The following is a 26,680-nucleotide window of genomic DNA, read 5'->3' on the forward strand; positions in this document are numbered from 1 at the left end:
CAATTCATGTGAATATGACTGAAAATTTTCAATTTTTCTGAAAAGGTGGTGTCCATTTACTTGTGACCACGCTGTGTACAGCTGCAATTTAAGTTAAAATCAATAGACCTTTAATACCTTATTTCAGACTGAGAATGAGTACTGCAGCTCGTCATTGTAAAACTAAAAATACATCCTTCATTACATCTATATCTTTGATGATGTGCCTTAGTGAAAAAAAGCAAAACATGTAAAGTAGCTCTAATAATAAATAATACACCAGTTCGTTGTATATATATAAACAGTTTAAACACAAACATGCATGAAAATTTAATTATAAATCATCCTTAACTAGTTTCAAGATTTTTGTAAGTGTATATTTTTGTGACTTTATTCCAGACATTATGTTCGCCTTATGTATATTATATAGCTAGGTAAAAAACGTTTCGTTCCTTACTACCGATTCTATAAAGTTTAATATGATTATTTTCCTGAATGCTTGAGTTGGTAAATAACTACATAAGCAAAAAATAAGAAATCAACTCACTCTCGTTTGTTTTCTTTTATTTTGCTTACAAACAATCATTTCTTGCGTCAAAATTCACCCTTGACTTTTGTGAAACTTAGACAGACAGCTATGAATTAGATCTAATAATACTTCCATATATTCTTCTTCTGGCATGACAAGAATTTTGATCAAATCGTATATATATATGCTTATATAGCATCATAAGAGTGTCAAAAGACAGTAAATTAGTGTTAGGTATATCCAAGGAAAGGAATTTAATCATAATCACCACCACTCTGGCAACAAAGGGGCGTCATAAATTAAGTTCTACCTAAATAAGGGTTCAAAAAAACTAGATAAAAATATTTTATCAAGTATAATGGTTTAGAATACTCCTGTCCAAGAGCTATAACAATAAATTTCAGATATTGAGAGTATAACATATATTTAGGCTTAAGACATGGTAACAAACTAATTGCTCTGCTTTAGTTTTGTAGAGGTCATATTTCATGGTTATTACTTAACCTAGAGTTTCCCAAACTTTTGTTATCCACGCTCCCCGTTAATAAGTATGGTTTCTTGCGCGCGCCCCTCTTTTTTAAATGAGTAAAAGAGAGAGAGTTATGTGACGAGATGTAATGCACGAACACACATTAAAATGATATGTGTGTTGTAGTAATTACTTTTTATTTTCATTAATAAAAACATGTTGAAACGCTTAATTTTGCATTATTGCACAATTGACTGTACCCTAATCCTCGCCCCCAAAAGACCATTTGCGTTCCCTTGGGGGTGCGCCCCACATTTTGAGAAACACAGACTTAACCCTTTCAATAATAACGCAATTTTTAGAGTAAGTTCACTTCCAAGAAATAAAAAACTAAGTAAATTCAGGGTGACCAAAATTATAACTCCAATTTAAAGACGCATTAGTTTTACTCCCAACACCTACAAAAGTCTGGCTCTTTGGCAAGTGTGCATCCTGAAATGAATAATGCTTTTGTTATATTTTTGGCATTCTTTCGCTGTTACAAGCAATGTGAGGCCACGTATCTGTTCTTATGGCGGATACAGCATCCTTAAGGCACCGACATGCTTTACTAATATAGGCACAAATTTAAAAGAAACCCACAGATAATATCGAAGTGCAGTAATCCTAGTGTCCAGATAACATAGTTTCTTGCAACTACACAATGACTCAGTACAGGTGTAGGTGATGTATTTCATGCATCAGTAATGATTTCCAACAACCTTCTATTTTAACGTTTCACATATAGTGGCCATTTTTATTGCACATATCCTTAATGAGAGAAACCTACGACTTGCATATTTGCCCTCAGATGATACTTAATGACTCTTAGACCAGGATCTGTGGTATCATAAAACTTTTAAAACTTATAGCATAAGTTATGGCATTCCTTTTTAATACACACTGAATATAAAAACATTCATTAAAATAAAACTTTTGAAACTTATAGCATAAGTTATTACATTCCTGTTCAGTACACACTGAATAGAAAACACACATTCAATTAAAACTTATAGCATAAGTTATGGCATTCCTGTTTAGTACACACTGAATAAAAAACACAGATTAAAATAAAAAATTTAAAACTTATAACCAGGGCCGGCCCTTAGGGGGGTGGGGTGCAATGGGTGCGAGGCGCCCAAGCCCCCATTGAAGAGGGCCCAAATTCCAATCAAATGTGGCCCTGTTTAGGCCCTGTTTAGTTCATTTCACTGTTATATAGTATGTATATCTTCACAAAACTTGGCAGACTTTCAGTAAATATTATAAGTCTTTCACATTCAATAAAGCATAGTTTTAGTGAAGTATTTTAATAAATTAAAAAATACTTGTCCGTGAATATATCAAGTATTTTTGTACTTGTCTACGTGCAAAGTGATTTTCATGTTAAAATTGAAAATACTTTTCTTCATCTCAAAAACCTCAAATTTCATTTTCATAACCTCTAAAATCTCCTAAATACATTTCAAATGTTTATTTTCAGTAAAACTGCATATTTTATATGTTATTTTCTCTACTCTAGCTCTATACAAGGACGGTCAAATTAACAGACCTCGTAACCACCAAAAAAAGAAGACAAAAAGAAATCTAAATTACCGTCTTTTTTCTTTCTAGAATGACTTCAAATTGCAACATGTCTCTGAAGCAAATGGTTTGTTTGAAAGCATTCAGTCTTTGCCTTTTCTCGTTTCATTAGTTGTATAGTGTGACTAATTAAGTATGATAAATAAAATTAATAAACATTTGCAAAGTAGGGAAGCTACTTTGGAATCTGCAAGATCTTTGATAAATTCTGTTAGACTATAAATAATAAACTAGATTTGACTCTGCACTACAAGAAGCGAAAGCAGCTGTTGAAGAAATAGGTGGCAATCCTAATTTTTCCATCTAAGAGACTACATAAAAGAAAAAGACAGTATGATGAAATTTCTGACGATGAAACTCCTTGTGACCCAGAACAGCACTTCAGATTTATATTCTTCAATACGTTAGTTGATAATATACTGATGCAACTTCAAGAGCGATTTAGTAGTATTCCCAAAATAATGAATCGCTTCAAATTCCTTCAGTATTTAATGGAACAAAACATCTCCGATGAAAACTTAGGGCAAGCAGTAAAGGATTTCAATTTTTATTCAAAGACATTGGTCCAGAAGTCATAGACGAGTCAAAAATTCTAAAAAAACATTCTGAAAGAAAAGAACTATACTGAAATGAAAATCACAGATTTATTAAGGTGTTTGGTTAACTGCAGATATGATGCAGCTTTCCAAACGTTGTTGTAGCTGTCAGAGTTTACTTAACTTTGTCAGTTACAGTGGCTAGTGCTGAAAGCTCTTTCAGTAAACTGAAATTAATAAGATCATATTTGCGATCAACAGTGAGTCAAGACTGTCTCAATTCCTTTACTATCTTGTCAATTGAAAGATAGGAAGTAAGATGCTACAATTTCGAAAACCTCATAGAAGAGTGAGCCAGTGATAGTGCATGAAAATGCAATTTCACTTGAACTAGAATTTTGTAAGTACATTTTCATTGTTATTATTCCATCTGTTTCCATTTATTATGCTTGAAAACTGGGTAGGTCATTACTAAAATTGAGTTTGAGATGCATCATGCAATGCTATATCTTTTTGTTTCTAATCACCCTCTCTATCATGCATATATATATATATATATATATATCATTTCATGTACATTGTAGCAGGGGGGACAACCATTAATTCTTCCACCCGGGCCTCCTGTACTCTAGGACCGGCCCTGCTTAAAGCATAATAAGTTATGGCATTTCTGTTTAGTACACACACTGAATAAAAACACATGTTAAAATAAAACTTTTGAAACTTATAGCATAAGTTATCGCATTCCTGTTTAGAACATACTGAATAAAAAACACATTAAAATTAAAGATATATTATCTATTTGAATTTTTAACCTGTTAGAATTATTCTCCCACTTTTGCTGCTAACTTTTGATTCTGAAGTCAGACGATTGTAAACTTGGCAACGATAAACTTTTCTTTCGTCTTTTTCTGTGACATCACGTATCAACAAACTCCCTGTTGGTAGAACAGAGTATTTGCCTCCTAAAAAATAAAACAGCATCTCTAAACAAGTTTGAACTAACAACATGTTATTGCCAAGTGGAAATAAACCTTGGGTTGGTGCAATTAATTAAAATGAATTACCTAAGTCTATTGTGTGTGTTTTTTCAATAAATAAAAGCATTATAATCTAACATTCGAAATGTTTAACACACCAGAATAAAATAAGACAACCACAATATTCAGTATATTTCTTAATGTTCAGGTACCATTATAAAGACTTTAAAGATACCGAATAGATAAAATTGAATATTTCTGATTTTGTCAAGTTTTTGTTTGCTTTAAGCACGTTTTAGCTTCTTTATGAAGTATGCCGGGTTTCCGCAAAGCATTTTCGTTGGTTAACACAATAATATGGTGATCTTTTCTTGTTATTTTCGTCATGATAAGCACACTTTTTAAACAAGTACAACAAAAATATGATAATTACTGTTAGCTTTTACTTATATGATTTACGTGGTGCATCAAATAAGTTTCGTAACCCTTCTAAGATTTTAATTAAATGTATGAGCAAAAAAACTACAATAATTTCGTGCACAAAGACTATCTCAGGAAAAAGTATTATAAGAAAAAATTATCTTACTTTGAAAATTAATCTCAGTAATCTCTAGCGTCTTAACTTTGCGCGTAAATGTTTGACGTCCTTGTTTCTTTTATGGTTTTAATCAATAAAACTTAGAAACATATGAAGATTTGACAATCGCAAATTAATATAAGTAAAACATTGTTATCTTCTATCTCCGTCAATACCAGTACTGCTGTAAGCCAAAACAAAACATTAAATTCAACAGCCACAGAAACTGTAATGAATAGTCTCTAATAGAATAGATTTTGTTTAGGACTGAATATTATATTTTTGAAAGAAAAAAAATTATATGAAGTTTTTTTTTAATAATACATGCTATTGAAAACATAGATTTTGTGGTCTTGATACCTGAATATTTTATGGCATTCAATGAAGTTAGTAGTTTGCCAGGTGAGCTTGACATATATTAAAAGAAAACATACGCTAAAGCCAAAAAATCCCATGATTTAGATTTTGCAAATTGAAAATTTATTGTCAATGGCTTGAAAAACAGCTATTTATTTTCCATACATGATAACGTTTTCTATACAAAATAAAATGTGATGCAATTTGGATAAATGGCCACAATATACACTTAGAATCGTTGTACACAGCAACGTATCCAATTATCAAAGAAAAAAAAACGAGTACAAATTATAGTGTTTGCTAATTTTTTTCGACATGAAGATAAGAAATAATCTATCGAGTTTTGATTTAATGTGCAGTGAATTATATTATACAAGCTATACGATTTAAAGCGGTATCCAGTGTGTAATCTTTGTAAGACACAAAGTTTGGAAAGTAAAAAAGCAAGTATCAGAATACAGTAATCACGCTTTCGTTATTTCATTGGATTTCCCGCAAAGACGTACTCCACCCGCAAAGACGTACAAGCTGTTGCAGGTTTCTAAGTTACATATTAATAACAATATATGCCTTTAATATTAATACTGGATATTCATCACATCAAATATACTCGTTATCTATAACTATCGTTGCATAACGTTGAAAACGTTCTGAGACATATTCACAGCTAATAGAGAGATGCTCCATTATGATTCTGCCACGACGTAACCATCGTTAATTTGAAAATTTCATGAAATAGGATTAATCATGGCTTTAGTATTTAAAATGCGTTTAGCTATTTTATTCAAAGCCTTTAATAATGTTGTGTGAAATGCTTTTAGTAATAAATACTTGTTAGTATACATTTTATCTATTATTATTCAATTTGCATTGTTCTTCCTTTGTAGATTTAAAAAGGAAAACAAATGGACTGAGTTTTAATATCCAGTTAATCCGAATATATGAAAATATTTCTATGCCTTTGTTCTCTCTCTATTCCAGTATATGTGTTAACTTCAAAATGCAAATTATAACCCAGAACTCGACACAAAATAAGAATGTGTTCAACTTTCACAATATTGTTTTATTTTGTTATCTTGCAATATCATTCTCAGAGAGCTGGAATTTCCTAGAGGTACCTTAATATGGAAAGAATTTCTTTCATACCCCAACTCTGACATTTATCTGATTAGTTTTTTCAGTGAACTGTCTTATGATATATTTTGATAAGTTTCCTTGCTGTATAATACATGGATTGGCAATGTCTGACACTCTTTTTTATAATATCGAGCAAGCAGTAAGATGAATAAGATGACTGGATGACAGCTACAACATTCATAATTGAAGTTGATTATATACGTAATTAGATGTATATATCTAGGTACTTCATATTTTCACAATAAAAGTAGCATCAAGTGAGGGAAATATATTTTCAAATGATATGTTATATCTGACCTTGTAACGTAGAGGACGTGATTTGTATACTTTCATCTTGAATCCATGACGTCACTGTCACGATATCTCGCACGTGGGAAGGTACGTGGCATTTGAGGACGGCCGAATTTCCTCGAATTACATATTCATTATACACTTGAACTTCAAAATGTCTGACGATCACTGAAAGTAGACAAGCAAAGGATATAAGGCTTAGGAAATGCAATCAGTTCCATTCTATTTAAACCATTTTCTTTGTCTCTTACAAGTTATGTTAAATTCATAAAACCATCTATTTTATAAAATAATTTATAAGTATAATTGTTTAGATTTAGACCACTTTATATTTTAATAAGCTATATTTTAAAGACATACGTAAATTCTGGTATTTGAAAATATATATTTTTAAGTTTATTATATGGTAAATAATAAAATTGTGCAAAAGTGCAATATAGCAGAAACCTCCTGATATAAAGAGTACCGATTCAGTGTTTTAATTATCAATAACTTATTAACATATTTCATAGAGGCAAAAACGATTGACTAAACAGAAAAGTGACAAGTATAAAATATTTGTCACAGAAAGTGTTGCAGATGTTAGAAAAAGTGTCCCTTGCAATGTATCAATTTATTACTCTTCTAGAAATAGGATCTATATTAACATTCCGTGGTTATTCCCCTCTGTCCTATTGAACCTCTTTGTCTATGTTATACATGTTAAAATCTCTATGGTAACTAAAATTTATTACACTTCGTGCAAAAATAGATTCTATTAGATTGTGATTTCGAACAACGTATGAAAAATTCATATTTCTCTTGTTACGTACTAGCATTTAACACGTATCTCGATAGTGCTACATTTGAGCTTATCACTTTTCTGTTAATGAAATTTAATTAATTCAACTTTTATTGCTTCTCTTTTGTTACACACACACATATATAGTAACTACTGTTAGTCACATTATCAAACTCTCTGTACTAAATCTAACCAAGATTACAATGATTACGATGCTCCTTTCCGTTAAAAAGGAAAGAAATATGTATATATAAGATAAAGGCACTAAGCATACGTCGTATACCTTTGTGTACAATGATTGTGTTATCCCCATTAAAATAAAAGTAGATTTAAATAATAAAACTAAGTAATGAAGGTTTCAAAGGGGTTATTTTATCCTGATTTTCTGGACTTCTGTAAAGATTAAAACATTAAAGTTAAAAATGTTATTACGTGGTTGACGAACCCGGTTAGATTAACTTATAAAATGTGGATATAAATTAATTTCAGTCTTAAGATACTCGAGAGAGATTTAATCAAAATAAGTACATGTTGTTGGAAAAGTAACCCGTACTTTTACTACTTTTATCCTCTTCTTACAAGGGTATTATTCTGCTACGAAATCTATTGAATGCAACGAAATTTCACTGTAGAAAACAACGATTTTTTTTTAATTAGATGGAAGAAGTAAAGACAATAAAATCACCATAAATAAGATCAAAGTAACAGCTAAAAAAGTACCTTAGATGAGCAGTCTTTCCTCTCCGAAACCTCTATTGGTTAAAGCTCTTTAAGTTAAGCTGTTCCTTTTGCCTTTAGATAACTAACGTAGTGGTTGATTATACATAGTAAGTCATCAAGCGATCACGTCAGTAGTCCCCCCCCCAACGTACTTCTCGTTACCCACAGACTTGTACACAGACAATCAGAGAAGAAAGTCCCTTGAGGAACTTGAAACATCCTCTACATGAGGTCAGTCTAATAGCATGTGATGAAAAGAAAAATAACGGTCAAATTGAACATCGATCAGAAACCCCATCTTCCAAAGACATATATCGCTGAGCTATCTTATTCTCAGGATATGAGAAAAAGGTTACAACATAAAGCTTGGTGTCTAGATTAGACTAAAGAACATAATTTTATTTCGAAATTCACGTCATTATTTTCTTAAAAACAATAAAGTTTGTTTTTGTTTCTGAGACTTGAAGACATTATTTCATAGACGACATTTGTTTCTTTTTGTTCTTACAAAACATTAGTTATTTTGAAGAAATATTAAGTTATGGGTTATTAATGTAACAAGTAAGGTAATTTAGTTTTTTCTAATATATTCAGAGAAGCTGTTTCAGATATTTCATATAAGTTTTAAATAATATAAACTGATTGATTTCAATACATTTATCAGAGTGTAGAGACAAGTAAGTAAGTTTTGCCAGATCTGACGTTCAATGAATCTGATAGTATGAACGTAGTATAAATCGCTAATTTTATCTAATTCATTTACAAAGAACTTAATGTTTTATGTAGCCTTTTAATAAATTAGTAACTTTATAGAGTTAATTATATAAAATATATTGATGTGTCAAATTGTTCAACTGGCTCCAAAGTGGTTATATATATCCACTTAATTAATTCCTAAAGTGAAAGGTTCAGATGTGGCTTAATGGCTAGCGTCCCAGGCTGTGTATCGGAAGTTCCAAGATTCGCGTCACTATGCAACTGAACACACTTCATACTTTCAATTGTGGTTTTTTTATAAGAGTGAGAAACAATGCAGTTAAACTGTTCAAAGATGGAGAAAGTTCTTCTGATAGCGAATAATGTTGACTTCACTCTTGTCAGTAGTTCAAAACTAAAGACATTCATTGTCTACGGCCTAGTGGTCACTCATCCATGTACCGCTTAAGTTACATTTCAGCTCAAAAATACCATTATCTAAAGTGAGTATCTCTTGTCTTCTAATATTACTAAACTTAATGTCTTTACACTGATAGTAAAAAAAAAATTATACAACCAACATGACATAATATTGGTATTAGGATATTTAAAACTCTGAAATTTGAAGAAACAATGTGTAAACAATAATATTTTCAAAACCAATGAATATGATGCTTGTTCTAAGGACCAGAAGCTTATCTCAACATTTATTGAAGTAGAACTTAGTGTTGTTGTGGTTTTATTAGTAATGCCTCTATAGAACAAAATTTATATCAATTTCTTGTGAAAGGCACAATAACTTTTATAGGAAGCCTGAGAGAATTTAAACGAAGAAGGAGGAGAAAGAGTGTTATAAAAAAATGTGGAAGGGTGGAGGATCTTAGTGTGTGTCTTACAAGATGATCAATTGTAGGAAAAGTAAAAGGAATAATGTTGAACATAGCAACTAATGCTTCATCTTTTCGCATCTCGCAATGTACTTGTCACGTCTTTGTGATGGATAGTACTCAGGGCCAAGTAATGCGGTGTACAAGATCTAAAGACGACAGAAAAGATAAAGTACACACCACACTTCCTCTTGTTGTTCCTGTTTCAATGTTCCATTGGTTTTATCTATTTTTGTAATTATTTCTCTCAGCAATTCTGCCATAGCTCCCTCATAAGCATGCTGCTTGCTTGTATTCTATTTCGTTGGAAAATATAATAAACATCTGATATAAGGTAACATAGCTAAGAGTTATACAAAAAATCGTAAAATTTCCTGAGAGTTCACCCACCATCATAATTAGTCACTTAATGTATAAAAAGTGGAGAAACGATACAGTTTAATGCATTACATTGTTATGCCGTAGTAGACACTTTTCCCAATCTTTTTGAAACTCGCTAGCCCTAAGTGGCCTCCTCCTCCAGTGGCACAGCGGAATGTCTGCGGACTTATACCGCTAGATACCGGGTTTTGATACCCGTGATGCGCGCAGCACAGATAGCCTATTGTATAGATTTATGCTTAACTGCAAACGAAACGAAAGTGGCCCTAAAGGTTATATTAGCACTAAAATAACCATTTACTTAAAGATCAAGCCGAATTTTTCAATAGATTTGTTAGACACTAGAAAATGTCAGTAGGTATAGAATACTTATTAACAAATAAATATTTAAATATTTGCTAGAAGATAAAAAAACAGATTAATTATTATTTTATAAATGATTTAGACAGAGTCTTCGTGATGAGCAAACCAAAGTGAAACGAGCAGCAAGTGTCTAGTTCAGCATTACACTTGTGAAGAAAGCCTTGGAGGAATAATCTACAAAAGTGCCACAGATGAAAAGTTTCCAAATGTAGCCTGTTTTATAGGAATCACGTTGATACTCAATTTCTTTAATGTTGTGGGGAAGTTTATTTGTTTTTACCACTTGCCTCACGAACCAGCCCAGCATCTTTTAGTACTGAGCTTAGGGTGGTCAACAGGGGAATCATTCCGGAAACCGGTGATTTAGGGTTATTTCGATATATTTTGATGAATGAACCTCGAAATAACTTCTAAAACAGAAATTAACGAAATATTAATGACAATATGACATGATAAAATTTATATGGTTTATACTATGTTGGTACCATACTGTGTCTTATACCGTCCTCCTTATATTTACTCTTTATTGCAGAAATGACATTTTTAATTTAAGAATCGCTAAGGAAGTCATCTTGTAATGCATCGTGCATCTGCTTCAACTTGAATGCTGCATCTTTGGGCTTCACTGTGCTTTAAGTTTCACAAACTATTGAAACTAATTATTTCTTATATATGATTCCAATCTCTCTTTTTTTAAGGATAACGATATTATTGGGCCCGTTTTTTTTTGTTTTTTTTTTCATGTTTCGCTGTCAATGCAGTAATTAGCTGACGAATCTCCGATTCAGCTGGTATATCAAATCGATTGGGATATCTTTGAATAAGTCCTTCCCTCATCCAACCTGAACCTACGGTTTAGCTTAACCGCTACACTTAAGCCATCACATTCACAAAAACATTTAAAGTATTCCAAACATGTTTCATTGTTACATCGTTTTACTTTACATTTACAAGTTAACTTCTCCTTGTTGGATCTTTTGATTGCGGGTCAGGTCACGGGTCTCGTACAACGACACAGACTTCAAAAATAGTGCCAAAGGTTTTTCTTTTTTTTCTAATTAAAACAACCCAAACCTTTCCAGAATGACTCTTTTTTTTTTATCGACATCAAGATGCAAGACTGGCTAGTGTGGCAGGTGTTAAATAAACGAAACAAATAGTTTTTAATGACATCGAGTCATAAATGATGTGTCTATTTATCATGGGTTAGAAGTAAAATTTATTACAATTAACCTGAGGAAAATTATGATTAAGTGAAGTAAGTAAAGTTAGAATTATTTTGTATTATTTTTCATAAAATTGCGATTTCAAAATTATGCATTTAATTTTCATTTTTATTCAATAATTGGCATAAATTACAGCTGATTTCATGGTACGCATCAAAACATTCTAAAAAATGAATGACACCCAAATATTAATGTTTGTGAAAACTCTTACACTGATATAGATTTTTGCATGCGAAAGTAACGGCTGAAAATATCCATGAACTAAGTATTTTTCACATAATGATTATTTGCTATTCTAAAGTTCTTAGAAACTCTTCCATTAGATATTGTGGAATGTAAAGGTGTCACCAGGATATCAAGCTGCATCAATTTAAGGTAAACTAAACTGTTGACGTCATAGAGCGAGGAAAATTGCAGCAAATAATATCAAGAAAATTCGACTTTGCTCAATAGGAAGTTCAATACTAAATTCATTTCACTTGCATTTGCCATGTATAAATACATATTTGGCAGCGTGTGAGAAGTGAACTGTATATGCCATTGATATCCACCATACCAGACTGGGTTCGTGGTTTAAACACGTACTGAGTATGTGTAAACATAATAGATCTTATGAGGTTGCCTGACTTAAATGAAATATACGTGCAAAAGCTGCGGCACAGCGAGATATAAAAATATATTTCAAAAACCAAATACATTTTGTCAATAAAAATAAGCACAGAAGCTTCACGAGACAGCGTGTTTTCCGAATAACATATATCGTAAAGAAGTGAGACGAAAAACAAACAATATACTTTCACTTTGTTCTTTTCGATAATACTCCATTAGGCAAATGTGCAAATATTTGGAAGAGGAAACACATTTGTATTGATTGTAGTTTAAACATGGCGTTTTCTAACTTTTGGGACTCTCTTTACTCCTACTTTTTTTTTTCGCATTAATAACGACTCTTCTTTTCGAAATACAAATAAATACGAATATCTGTAATGGCTGTGATTAGTAAACGAATTCAAAAGGCAAACTGCTATTCTTGTTGTACATTTAGTTCAAGTATACATTAACTGTTTTTATCGCAACTTAGAAAACAAAGATATGGCTGTCAGAATATTCAAACCGAATATAAAAAACACACAGAAAATTCTACACATAAATAGATTTATTCCAGTATAGAAATTAAAGTGCTTCAAGCGATCACATCAATGACATTGTTTAATTATGCTGAGAACATTAGACTATTCGTTTGAGTGTCAGCACCGGGTGTCATTTAAAACTGCTTCATTTTTTTCCTAAACTTTACACTCCCCTCCCCCCCCCTCATGTAGTAGTAACCTTATACGCAGGTTAGTTATTATGTAATATTTAGTCAACTATCATTTCAAACGACGAATTCGCGATAAGGAATAAACTTGCTTAGAAATGATAGCTTTTTAGTTAGGATGATGCAAAGAATATTTGAATTTTTCATGAAAAGGGTACTTTGTACAGCATACCTATGTTTAATAATTCACAATTTAGTGGCTGACAAAAACTATACAGATGAAATATAGCGTCTCACTAAACTCTGGATGTCATTATAATGTAATGTAACATTTCAAATCAGCTTACAGCTTCAAATATCCCCTTCTCCAATGGAATAGTGGTAAGTCTGCAGACTTATAACACTAGAAACCGGATTTCGATATCCGCAGTGGGCACGGCACAGATAGCCCATTGTGTAACTTTGTGCTTAATTACAAACAAACAAATAATGGCTGGAGACGGCTTAAATGGGTAATGAAGAAAAACTTTAATATAAGTTTAACATAACAGCAAACAAACAAAATCTTCAAATAATTTCAAAAGTACAGTTTCTGTATAGGGTCATCACATTGTTCCTTCTATGAAAAAATATTACAGTAGATAAATATAACAAGTAAACAGACAGGAGAGCAAACAACGTAACCAAAATAATTTAATCTAGAACATTCTAAGCCCCATTCTTAATAAGGAGCCCGGCATGGCCAGGTGGTTAAGACGCTCGACTCGCAATCTGAGGGTCGCGGGTTCGCATCCCCGTCCAACCAAACATGCTCGCCCTTTCAGCCGTGGGGGCGTTATAATGTGACGGTCAATCCCACTATTCGTTGGTAAAAGAGTAGCCCAAGAGTTGGCGGTGGGTGGTGATGACTAGCTGCCTTCCCTCTAGTCTTACACTGCTAAATTAGGGACGGCTAGCGCAGATAGCCCTCGTGTAGCTTTGCGTGAAATTCAAAACAAACAAACAAACAAACTTAATAAGGAGTTAGACTGAAGAAATGACAGGCTTCATAAATATGCAATAAAATGTTTTAATGAACATAAGGAATTTTGTTCGATAAATGGAAATTTTGATGCACTCAAAAAGGTTCTTCTTTGCTTTTATCAACAAAGAAATAGATTATAACTTTTCCTATAGATATCGGTGTATACTATATTACCGTCGATTCGAAACTATTTTGCCATCGTTTCGGTTTGAGAGCCAAAAGCAATGTACATATATAGAAAAAAATTACATTTTGCTTTTACTTGCAGTCATGTTTAACCGAACCAAAACTTGGTTAATAATGTATTTAATGACGACATGTTAGCAAACTTATATTGTCAAATGTATAAAAACCTAGAGATCTCACCTGCTCTGACCCGGATATCTTTACTACGAATGGTTCCAGCAACATTAGTGACCATACACTTGTACTTGGCAGAATGTACATCTGATAGATAATCATTGGCATGAAAGGGCTTGAACACTAGTGACCCATCTGAGCTAACCTCCTGTAGTTTTCCTTTCCTGACCACATTCCGATTCCCTATCATCCACTGAACAATAGGCGGAGGTTGACCATCAGCACGACAAGGAATAACCACACCTGATGTATTGGTAAACTCTACAACGTCAGGATGATCCTCTAGAAACCTGGGACCTCGCGTCGTCGTCAACTCAGATGTAGCCAAGCTATCTAAAGTGGGAATGAATGATAATACTTGTATTCCTTAGAACAAAAAGTGTCAAACAAACAGTGGACTTAGACTGAGAGAGCTTAAGAATTCGACATCTTATAATACAGTGTTATATTCAGAGTAATGACAACTTTTAAATTCATAATTGATGTGTCACAGAATATAAAATGGTTAAATTCTAATAATAAGCTTCAAATATAAATATTTCATCACAAAACAAAACTGAAAATTGATTGTGGTTTGCACTTAACAAAGTGAAAATGAAGATCTAAAAACACATTGTAATTATTAAGGAGTGTAAAACTTTAAAAAATTACATCAGCTACAAGAGACAGGTTCTTTATGTCATAGCCCTGTAAGTTTATATATTGTTCCATGTTTAGAACATGTCTCTTGACAAATTTCTTGGGATTCAGAGTCGGTATCGTCTGATGTTGAACAATATAACTTATTGTTCAGCACTTCCTAGATGAATATATTAATGTCGTCCCTGTAAACATGTGTTGCTTCTATAACTAATCAGTTATACTGTGAAACATAACATTAATTTTTTTTATATTTTAACGACATATTAAAAACTTTCAGTATATGATTCGTTCATGAACTCGATTAGTCTGTAAACTTTAATACATAGTGTAATTATGTTAGATAAAAGTGGTCAAAGTGAATACTTTTATCGATATTTGTACCTCTCAGTTGTTCTTTTACTTCCAGAAAGTAACTAAAAGGAAAGAATTGTTACAACAGACGTACTGGATGGAAATCATTTCAAGATTTTATAGTTTCATAATCTATTACAAGAGAAATGTTTATAGAAGCTGTTCTTTAATCCAACTAAGAAAATTTATTTACTTTACTGAATTCTCATTGTTCTGTGTATCAATATTACTTTTTTCATTTTCCAAAGCAAAGAATGTATAGAAAACTTTCAGATACTTTAACAACAAAACTGGAAAAACGTATATTACATTTTTAAGACCATAAACTTAAAATTATTAAAGCGCTATATCCCTAATCTACTCCTTCGTATTTAGATGGCATTATGTTTCATACGTTTCACTTTGAAAATTCCTTCTTGACGACAATAAAACATAGTGATCAATGAAACAGCTTTTCCGTCATCAATGAATAATTTATCTCACCAATATCTTTATGTAGAGCCAACAAGAAGAAGAAAAACATTTTCTATTAAATATCTCATAAGTTCTCCTTTCTCGAAAAACCAAGTTATTAAAAATAAATAAACCTTCATTCTGGCTACGTTACAGTTTTTATTTATTTATTAGAGCATTTATGATTCTAAGGAAACCGTTGACCCGTAATAAACGACAGAAGTTTTTTTATTGGAGCATGACGTAATTTCGGGGAATTTTTAGTTGTAATCCGAGATAGATAGACAAATAGACAGATGAATTTATTAATTAGAAAAATAAAAAATGGTTTACTCAGAAGCAGCAGTGTCACTAATTGGGAAATCTCGTGCGTGTTCGAAACGGTGATATATGCTCGTTTGTGATGAGATTCATTCGAAACACGTCTTTAAAAGACGTACACCTAGCAATAAAAGATATACGTGTTCAAGTGTAACTTAGATGTTAATTATAAAGGTTTATTCCTTATTACGTTAAACGACATGAAATGAAACATGCAATAGCTTCTGACCGTGCCAATCTTTGTAGATAGCATGTTTTAAACAACTATGAAATAACGAATACTACCAAAAATTACAACATCAGGTTAACGATTATAACAAAAACAAAACAAACTTCCATAGAAATTTCTGGAATATCGTGTCCAACTCTTTTATTATCGTATTTAAACTACTCACGCAGATAAAGTTCGTAGAAAGTTAGCGTAGCAGATTGATAAATGAATGAACAGATAGAGTGACAGATAATTAGAAAATCATAGTAAATTGTATATGCATTCATTCTTTTTTAATGGTTTTGAAAAACCAATTTAGGTTTGAGTTCTAAGCATATTAAACAGCTTTTGCTTGTCGATTATAGTCATTAAAGTCAAATTAACTAGCCCAAAACTAACGATGAGGCATAGTGTGTTAAAGAACTTTTAGTTCGATTGGAAATATATAAAAAAAAAATACTTCAAACGAATGTTATTACTGTAAATACTAACTTACATTAGTGAGAGTTAGCTACTGAATGCCTAATAACATAATCAATAGATGAATTATATATAACATAAATAGCATTTGATCGTTTCAGGTAGATATTAACTATTTTATTTGGCAAAAAAAAACATATTGCATTTCTTTTCAGCATAACAAGATCACATACGTAATAAAACAGATGTCACGTCACATAACTTTCATTACGTTCGTCTGCATCTTCGTAAACACTATTAAAATGGTCATAAAAATCTAAAATTCATAAAACCATCATCATCTTATATCTCATAACCTAATGAGGTCAAAGTAAAATAAACTAAAGCATGAATATATTATTAAATAAAAAGTTTTAAATGGCTTTGTATAGAATATTTTCATATCATGAAGTTCATATAGTTTTCGCACAACATAAAATATAAATATAGGATGGTTTAAATATATGATGGAAAATCTTGTAGACTTTGTTGTTGTAAACAGTAGAAGATAAAGCACACGTTCTTGTTTTATGCAGCAAAGACAACAAGTGTTTGTTTAGCATATCGAAAGCATAAAATGTAAGCTATACGTTTTTTTACAAGAAACAGCATAAGGTATAAATACCTTTATAAAGAAAACAAAGAGTACAAATAATACATAATGTGCCCGTAGTATCTATTGTGTTTTTTGTAGACATCTCAGTAAAATGTGTGACTAAAAAGTGACTTTTTATGACCATAAATAATGTTGGAAATGCGTAACGTTATACTTTAGAAAGAATAAACACATTTTCCCTGTAATCATCATCAGAGTAACATGTGTAACTAATAACATAGCTTATATGAGAGATACTATATCAATGACTGTATGACGTATTGAGATGAAATAATATTGTACACAAAAATTTCAAACTGTGTAACATGAATTACAAAGCAAATAAGTCATAGAGATGCTATATCATTAACTGTTTATCTTGAAGTCCATATCAAATAAATAGAGTGCACAAAACCTTCAATGTATAAAAAGTACTATAATTTTTAATTTCTCCTATGATAATATTTGTCTGATATACAAGAACTGTTGATCAGTAACTAACACAGTAATAAGGAAAAGATTATATATATATATGTGTGTGTGTGTATATCACTGTGCAAACAAAAATATGTAGATTAATTAACCACTATATTATCTCGTAAGAGGGAAATAATAGTCATATGTAATAGCACGTTGTAAACCATTATTATCACCTAGCAACAAATAATAACGTCATTCCTTATGAAAATGTCAAGGTTAAAGTAAGGATACTTATTAATTATTTACACATAAATTATAGGTTTAATTCTCAATCAAATGTGTGCATTACCTAATTATATTCATCAAAACGTCATTTTCATCTATGAAACAGCAGCTCTACACTGTCCTATATTAACCATTAAAATTTAATGTGTAACTAAACTTGAAAATTGAAGGTGAGCAAATTTAAAATGTTATATAAGGATTGGTTAATATTACCGAATTTATTTTCTATTTCTATGTAAAAAACATGTCATGTTAAATTATTATTTATAGACTACTTCATATGAATATTACTTAATAATTATAGAAATTACATATTAACGCATCTCAGTAAAAGTTTGTCTCATTACTCATGACTAACTTGAAATTACCGCAATATTTTATAAAACAGTTATTGATTCTTAATTGAGAAGGTACATTTCAAAATTGAATAGGGCTGGACGTAAATAGCCTCCCAGACTGTGAATCTGCGGGTTCAAAGTTCGCGTCCCGTTGCCGTTCAAACGGACTCCATACTTTGGGGTCGTGAGTGCATTATAAGAATGACGGTTAAATGCCACCATTCAATTAGAGTAGCTCACGCTTTGGCAGTTAGGTGCTGGTGAGTAGCTACCTTTTCCTTAGTCTATCAGTTCAAAATTAGGGATAGTTATAGACAAATACCTCTTACGTGACTATGCTGAAATTTCCAAAACAAATAAAGAAAATTAAATAAGAGACGTACGCATGTAATTATAACCCGAAGAAGCTATACTTTTATTGTCAACATAAAACATACGCTGTAACGTAGCACAACTTTCTAACTCACAATTCTCGCTTCAGGATTGATATACTAGTAATTATAATTAACTTTTGATGAAAGCAAACTACCTACATAATTCATAACTAGAAAATTAATCCTCTAATTAATACACGTAATTTAATATATCGTTCTAATTAGCTGTATGCAAAATCATAAAACAAAAACTTATAATGGTTACTTTTGTTTACTTGTTCTTAAGTACAAGGCTACACAATGGACTATCTGTGCTTTACCCTCTGCTGGTATCGAAACCCGATTTTTAAAGTTATAAGCCCGCAGACTTACCGCTGAGCCGTAATAATTAGAATTCATTGAACAATCTGTTGGTTAACTTCGCTGTTATGGTTCGTAACATGTCAACAAAATTGTTTCGTCAGGACCAAGATACACTTTATTACTAGGGATAATCTATTAAAATGAAATACTCTAAAGCTCCTAACTTATTTTTGAATTGGCAAAGCTCGTATAATAACTTTCAAATCATTTTATACTATTTATTTTATACTAAAATACTCGTTTTATAAGTTACACAAATGTTGTGGTATCACTATTTAAATATAACAATTGTTTTCAACAGACACGTCAGTATTTTGTATACTTCCGAAAGCGGCGCTATAGAGCAATGAATAAATATACTGATAGATAGAACGTTAAATATGGATTTTTATGAACAGTTTTAAAAATATACAAATATATAAAAAACATTTTTTACCTGAAGACATAAAAAATAATCCGAATGTAGCCCCTAGAATTTTCAGTATTGCGATCATCGTTCGGCTAGTCCGAATTTTTGATTCTGATAAACTAAATCTCTCTGTTAACACAAATAGAACAATTATTAAGCCGAGACTCGGTAACGCAACCTGACGTCCTCGCTACTCAAAGTTTGAATGTCCGCTTCACATCTGAAGAACACACCAGTCTCGTGCCTTTTAACGAGCCAAAATTCGTGCGCGCGCGCAAAGACAAAGACTCTTTGTAAATGTAGTACCAAAGGTTTTTATTCTAAGCTGGTTATGTGCATTCTCATAATTTTTCATTATAGTAACATAAAAAAATGAGACGATTTATAATTATAAAAATCTTATAAAAATTGTAAAAATACTGATGTTCACAAATCGATCATCTTGTTTTTCTGTTATGCTACGTGCATGAGGTGGTAGAGCTTTGATAGAGGTGAGAAAGTTAGATTATGAAGGATTCGACAATGTTAATGACAAATCACCAATATTATACGCTGGGGACTTAAAAACTGCCAAAAAATTTTGTTATCTATTCCTTAAATGAAATTGTTTGTATCAAGAATCATTACAATATTTTTTATGATTTTTCTCTTATCAAGGTTGAGCAGTGCATTGTGCGTACGTTGAACTTGTTGATTGGTGAGGTATTGATTACTTGAAAAAATACATTTAATACATAGAACTGTCAAGTAAAATAACAGACGAGAGGCAAAGTTCCTTAAATTATGCAAGAGTGTGCGAGTGGTGTAAAATAATGAGTACTTAAATACTTGAAGTAAGTTAGGTTTTGCTACAATTTTGTTTTACAATTTTTCGAAAATAAGGCAATAAAAATGTTTTTTTAAAAGTCGACCAAGAGTGATAACTAAAGAAAGTTAACCTTAGAAGATACTTCGATCTAATAAAGATCTATAATTCACTTTTGTGGATGTTTTTCATATGCCTTACGAAACTAGATATTCTTCTGTACATGTATGATGTGATGTACTGGAAGAAAATTTAGATGTTTCTTTCAAATCAATTGAATTTATTAAAATATATATATATATATGAGATATACGCAGGAGCTCGGGATACATTGATTGTTTTGTTTGAAACACTATAGACAAATTAGGAATATCCATTAATCAGATTAAGTATAGCTTCTGCAATCAACTACATTAACGTGAACAAAAATATTCATGACATATGTACATTTCCTATTCTTTAAAATAAAATATCATTTCATGACTTCTAGAAATATATGTTAAATTATAAACACAAATTAATCACAATTTAAAAAAAAACATTTTTTCAAAGATAAACTTTTTAAATTTTTATGTATATTTCAGACCTATTTATTTTATTATTATTTTTTGGACTGTAATAATAAGCAATATGAATTATAGTTCCTTTATTGATTCTTCGAAGAAAGTAAGGGTTATCTCTTTATCAAAATAGTTAATTGTTCATTATCTTATGTTACAGAAAGTATTGACTATATTGACTATACAGGTTAACCTACATGCTCTTAAATAAGTTTATAAGAGCCCTTTAGAACACAAGAATTTTTATACATAACTAATAATATATATAGTCTAGTCTCTAATGTTTCCACCGTATTTATATAATTAGTTTATTCCGTTATACACGGTGATTGCTATTGAGTCAGCAAGTATTGCACTCATGTCGAAAGGATCCAAAAAAGCTCAGAATCTTCAGACCCATTGGAGTAGCTTGTCAATATTCTGTGCGTAACAGACAACTAGCTGATTGTCAAGTATATTTCTCCGACAGTACAAAATCTCAAGATGTTCCAAATTGTTTAATGATTTGTTTTTCAATTTAAAGTTTGTGATTCATAAGATGTTTTTCATTATCCCTAAAAATTATTTATTGAAACATAAAACTCTCCATGTCGATATTTTAATACATACCTATTCTTCATACAATATATTAAAACAGCAAATATCCATTGTTTTATTTGTAACCATTCTTCTTGTTCTGCTAATGCATTTGTTTATCAAATGGAAAATTCTGAATAATAACTAGAGAACGGAGGATCCAAGTACTTTCCTAAAATCTCTGGTAGAAAAATACATACGATAATACCCTAGATATTGTAATGTTAATATGATAGAGTGGCATTAAATAGTTTGCAATAAATATGTTAATAATATACTCAAAGTTGATGTCTACATTTCTTATGATTAAGTTCCTAATTAGTCACTAAACGATCACTGGGGGTGGGGGTATTTTCGGTTTTGATTTTAAGGAATCTTAGGCATGTATTAATTAAAAGTACTGCTCTTTATAACTACATTTATTACATTATCTATTACAGCATGTGGCCAAGGTTACTCTGAAGTTTTTTACTAAATAACATAGTTTAACTTCTAACTATTACTTGGAAACAAATAATTAAATTGATTTCATTTGCCTTCGTAATATTTTCTTTAGTGCCAATCTCATAATAGCAACTGCATCAACCACATAGTAACTTTTATCCTAACCTGTATAATTATTTATATCATGAAAATAAATTACAACGACATGAATAGCAATTGAAACTTCAGTCTTTCCTCTGGGATTACTGTAACTTCATGAACCCATTTGATCATTTCAAACGCCTCTAGACCGTAAGAAATATACTCATTTCATCTAACACTGAATACGTTTTCTTTTTTAATACGATTAAAACATGTAGGAAGATTAATTATATTAATTTACGTTTATGTAATATAACATCACTTAATTAAACAATGAACGAATATACTTCTTTGGTTACTTTCACGTATGCACCGTTTTGCTTAGTTTTACTCATATTACTTCTGCTATTTATGGATTCATTAATCCTTGCAAGTGAAACTCTTATCTCGATTACCATAGGTAACTCAAATGATAATTCACTGTCTATATCCACAATGTACAACTTTCTAATCATAATAACATTGTTAATTGTTGCTCATACCAGTATAACTGTTGTTATCAATACAGACAACTATTGCACTAAGTTCAATCGAATCAATAACATTCAAACATCGTTGAATATTATAAACTTTAAAAAAATATATTGTACTGCAAATAAACTAAGGAAAATGGGTAAATCCTCTTACTTAAAGAATGAAGCACATTTTTTGAATGAATATATCATATTTATCTGAATAAAAAATTTCAACAACAAAATCTGGCAAAAGGCAGTTATCATTTTTACACTTGTGATATAGAAGTTTAAAGTTTACTTTTGTTTAAAAAAAATCTTTAGTTGTGCGAAGAACTCTTTTCATTTTATAAAAATGTTTGCTGGTCAAATTCGTGTAAATAGAATATTCAAAAACGTCAAATTTCTGCGTAAAGCGAGATTCAAGTCAGATCAAATTATATTAAAATTGCTTTTTCTGATTATTCAATATAACATTGAAAGTAGAATATATTAAAAGCTACATAAACAAGAATAGTACATTTTAGTCCTATGTTGATAAACAAAAGTGTATTTGATAACCCTCGTACATAGTCGTAAAATACCAGATATACATTCAATTAATGATATTAAAGATTATTGGATATAATGCATTATAGAAACAGAGTATGTGCATAATGAGTACACTGTAGATGTACCTGTAAAACACGATAACCTGTTATTCATTATATTGATTTCTCTTTAAATCAGCATTATGTCATTTTTGTATATGCCTTTAAAATATGTTAATTCACAGTTTGTGTCTGTCCTAAAAATGCGCGCGCATCTTTCTATCTAAATTCGCATGCGCACGCACTTCATTTAAAAAAAGGGCGGGTGTAAATATACTTTACTAGACATTTTGTACAACAACATATTAAAAGTTTGTCAAAATGTTTAAAAGCTCTAACGTTAGGTTGGAGAAAAACACTATAGTTTATTTATTGATAGTATTAAGTACACAAAAGTTTAGTCCAAATAGACTATAGCAAAAAAAATACACAAGTTTATTTATCTCTTTATAGAACATATAAGACAAGTGGACTTCAATATTTCGGTGTCTGCGATTAAAATTTTTTGTATCATTATAGAAATCCCGTATTTAAAGTAGTACTGCTGCACTAAAGATATTAATATGACCGCGAATGTTTTGCGGGTCTTTATTATTTCATACATAATATACGGAATAGCTACTTAAAAACAGTTTAAATTTACAAAAGACTTTTAATCAGTGTTCAGCTATCCCTAACTTCGATTTATAAGGCATAGAAAACTATATGAAATATAATAGAAAACATTGTTCGCATAGGTTTCCTTCAAGTTGGAACTAAGGTATAAATTACTAATAACGTATTTTTTCCATACATGTATCTGCATATGTTTTATACACCTGTACCAAAGCTATAGACTTTATGGCTGTACCAAAACCTTCACATTTACGCCCAAACATATTTTGTGTCGACTATGTATAATGAAATTATATAACGAATCAATAGTTTTGAAAAAAATGGGTAATTAGACGCTAGTAAACAAGCATTGAACAAATTATGCTATAAGTTATATGAATTTCGTAAAGGTAAACATAGTGTTTTTACTCCCAAAAAATTATAATACATGTATACAAGTAGATTGTGTTAACAGGTATATAATAATAATATTTTTCTAAACATTGCAGACTTAAACACTGAAAATTTTAAAAGATCCAGGCATTCTTAGCATGCTAATACAAATGATTATATACTATTAAGAACAAAAGACTAAAACAGTATAGAAAGAATATCCAAGTCAAAGAATGATAATGCCAGTTTGTCTTGGCATGACTTAACGAACGTTTTCTGTGAGAAGCATAAACTTTTTTATCCGCTGTTTATATTTTAACACAGTTCACGATTTTCAAACCGAAGCATTTTCAAAACATCATTAACACATGTCATTATTCACTGCGATTTCTAGTGTAAATAAAGTATTGAATTAGAGAAAACTTCCTAAGTAGTTTCTATTTTCCTTAACTATCAAGTATTGAATTGCTTTTAAAACATTTTTGTACATTGGCGGTGCTATCTGTTCAAAGGGTATAATGCTGGAAATAAAGAATATCAAGTCATTCGGCTGGAATAGTAAAGCAATACATGAACAAAGTGTTGAACCAAATAGCCATGTATGTGAAGGAAGGATAGACATTCGAAACTAAATTTTACCAATTCTGATGACGAGTGACAGAAATGCAACACTGAAAATTAGCGGCTGCGCTGTAATACCTCTTATAGTTCTTTAAGAAGTGTTCACTTGACCTATTTTACAAAACACTCCGAAAGTTAGAATGAGTCTAAATAAATTATACAGATTACAACATAGATTTGAAGGAATACAACTGGCATGCGGTTTGCTCATGAAGAGCTAAAGTCAGAAAATCATAACATTAAGAGACAGGATAATAAAAATGGTAACAATTCCGGGTTCAAATGTTTCAATAAAGGAAGATATATTATCAAAATATATTTGAAGCTATAAATACTCATATGTCGCGATAAAGTGGGTAGAACAGCTTGTTGTACCACAAACAAGAAATCATAAAGACTTGATTCCTGATGTGACATCCAATACCAAGCTACAGACAAACTTTTCAGTGTTATTTGACACCTCACCAAAGAAAAAAAGATACTCGCTCAAGAAGCAAAAGAGTCTTCCATTAACTAAGAGCCTGAGAACAAAGTGCTGGAAGTTCATGAGAGCAATATCTTCCAAAAACACTTGCCCTTAACATAGCCCCAAAATGATTTGATGCTGGCCCAAATTAAGAATCGTAAAATCCAGTAAATGAAAACGTCCTTAAAAAATGTTAAATTGTACTTTTGTAAACTATTTTTATGGCAAATTTGAATACGTCTTGTGTTTATCTGTAATATAACGATCGGTTAAGTATATTTAGTTATATGTTGCAAGTATGATCAATAAATGTATCATCATGTTATCGTTGTTTGATTGATGCTATGTAATGATTAAATTAAGCATTAACTAAGCTATTTCTTCGGAGCATTGTACGACAGTTCTTTAGGAGAAAGGCTTTAGGAAATTTTAAGTACTTTGGGCTTTATACGTGAGTTGTTCAAAATAGCCATAATTATAGATAAGTAATAACTTTTACTAGTGACTGAACGAATCGACTGGATTAGTTAATGATCAGAATTTTCAAGCAGAGAAGTAGATAAACTAAGCGATAGTAAGATGAATGCTTCTTTCTCGAGAGTTAAATATCTTAGAGTAAAACAACGTTTACTAATAGAATCGTACATTTTTTTATGGCTGTATTGAACATGTTATATCTAATACACAGGAGAAAGTGAAACTTCATCAAATTTCACTATTAACTTATTACTGTTTTTTCAAACGAATGTATTATGAATTTACTATTATTACTTCATATTCTTTTATATAATTTATATTGTTATTATTATTACCATCAATTTTTATAGATATAAAGTAAGTTGTGTTGTAACACTCTACAATCCGGATTATTTTGGTATTATAGACGATTAAAATGCCTTTTAAATACTGCTGAATAGCATTTAATGTTTTTGCTTATTATACATTTACCATTTTACCAGGGCCGGTCAGAAACTTCTGTTTCTCTTCACCCCACTACAATTAGAATTAAGTGGCCGGGACTTTACATGAGTGAAGGTCTTAAATGATAATTTTCCAAGTGACGAATTCACAAGCTGAGGGAAGAGCTGCGAGGAGACGTGGAGAAGAAGAGAAAGAAGGAGACCTTTGCTGAGTTGTGTGTTGACAGGCAGGACCTGTGCGTTGGATGACCACGTGGCGTCAGGCGTTTGTAGAGCAGAGCAGGGAGATGCAGATCGAGTACGTCCGTTGTTGACTAAAATGTTGAGATTAAACTGATTAAAGAATATTGGCTAGCAGTTTAGAATAAGGATTTTACTATTTAAACATTAGCAGAGAACTGTACTGTTACATTTAACCTGAGATGATACTTTTCGGGGCTGGGATCTATGGATCCAAAACATAAGGAAGAATTTTGCTGTGGGGGGCAAACGGGAGTACCCCCGCGAAAACCCACTTTCACGGCCAGGGCGCCGAATAAAATACGCTGACCGTGCCCGGAAAATGCTCTGGAAAAAGACATATTGTTAGTTTTCTCGGGTTGAATTCCATGTAGCTACTATTGATGCTTGAAGTCTAGAACAGGCTGGCTGGGTGAAGAGGCGACGTGAATCTGTGTGCACTGGAGTCGTTGTTTAGCTAGATTGGGCTACGGTTGATAGTCG

General features: G+C 31.3%; 1 protein-coding gene across 4 annotated transcripts in view; it reads right to left on the reverse strand.

The window, feature by feature from the left end:
- The window catches only part of LOC106458724 (Down syndrome cell adhesion molecule-like protein Dscam2), a 79,473-nt gene extending 59,900 nt beyond the window's left edge, over positions 1-19,573 (reverse strand). For all 4 annotated transcript variants that reach the window (XM_022385000.1, XM_022384999.1, XM_022384998.1 and 1 more), the window contains exons 1-4: positions 19,423-19,573; positions 14,181-14,507; positions 6,485-6,646; positions 3,952-4,101 (exon numbers count right to left, since the gene is read on the reverse strand). In XM_022385000.1, coding sequence (XP_022240708.1) covers positions 3,952-4,101; positions 6,485-6,646; positions 14,181-14,507; positions 19,423-19,480 — 697 coding nt within the window. In that variant the 5' untranslated portion in view covers positions 19,481-19,573. The remainder of the gene's footprint in view (positions 1-3,951; positions 4,102-6,484; positions 6,647-14,180; positions 14,508-19,422) is intronic.
- Between the last annotated feature and the right edge of the window lie 7,107 nt (positions 19,574-26,680).

This window comes from Limulus polyphemus, unplaced genomic scaffold (genome assembly GCF_000517525.1).
Source record: "Limulus polyphemus unplaced genomic scaffold, Limulus_polyphemus-2.1.2 Scaffold505, whole genome shotgun sequence".
Lineage (NCBI taxonomy): Eukaryota > Metazoa > Arthropoda > Merostomata > Xiphosura > Limulidae > Limulus > Limulus polyphemus.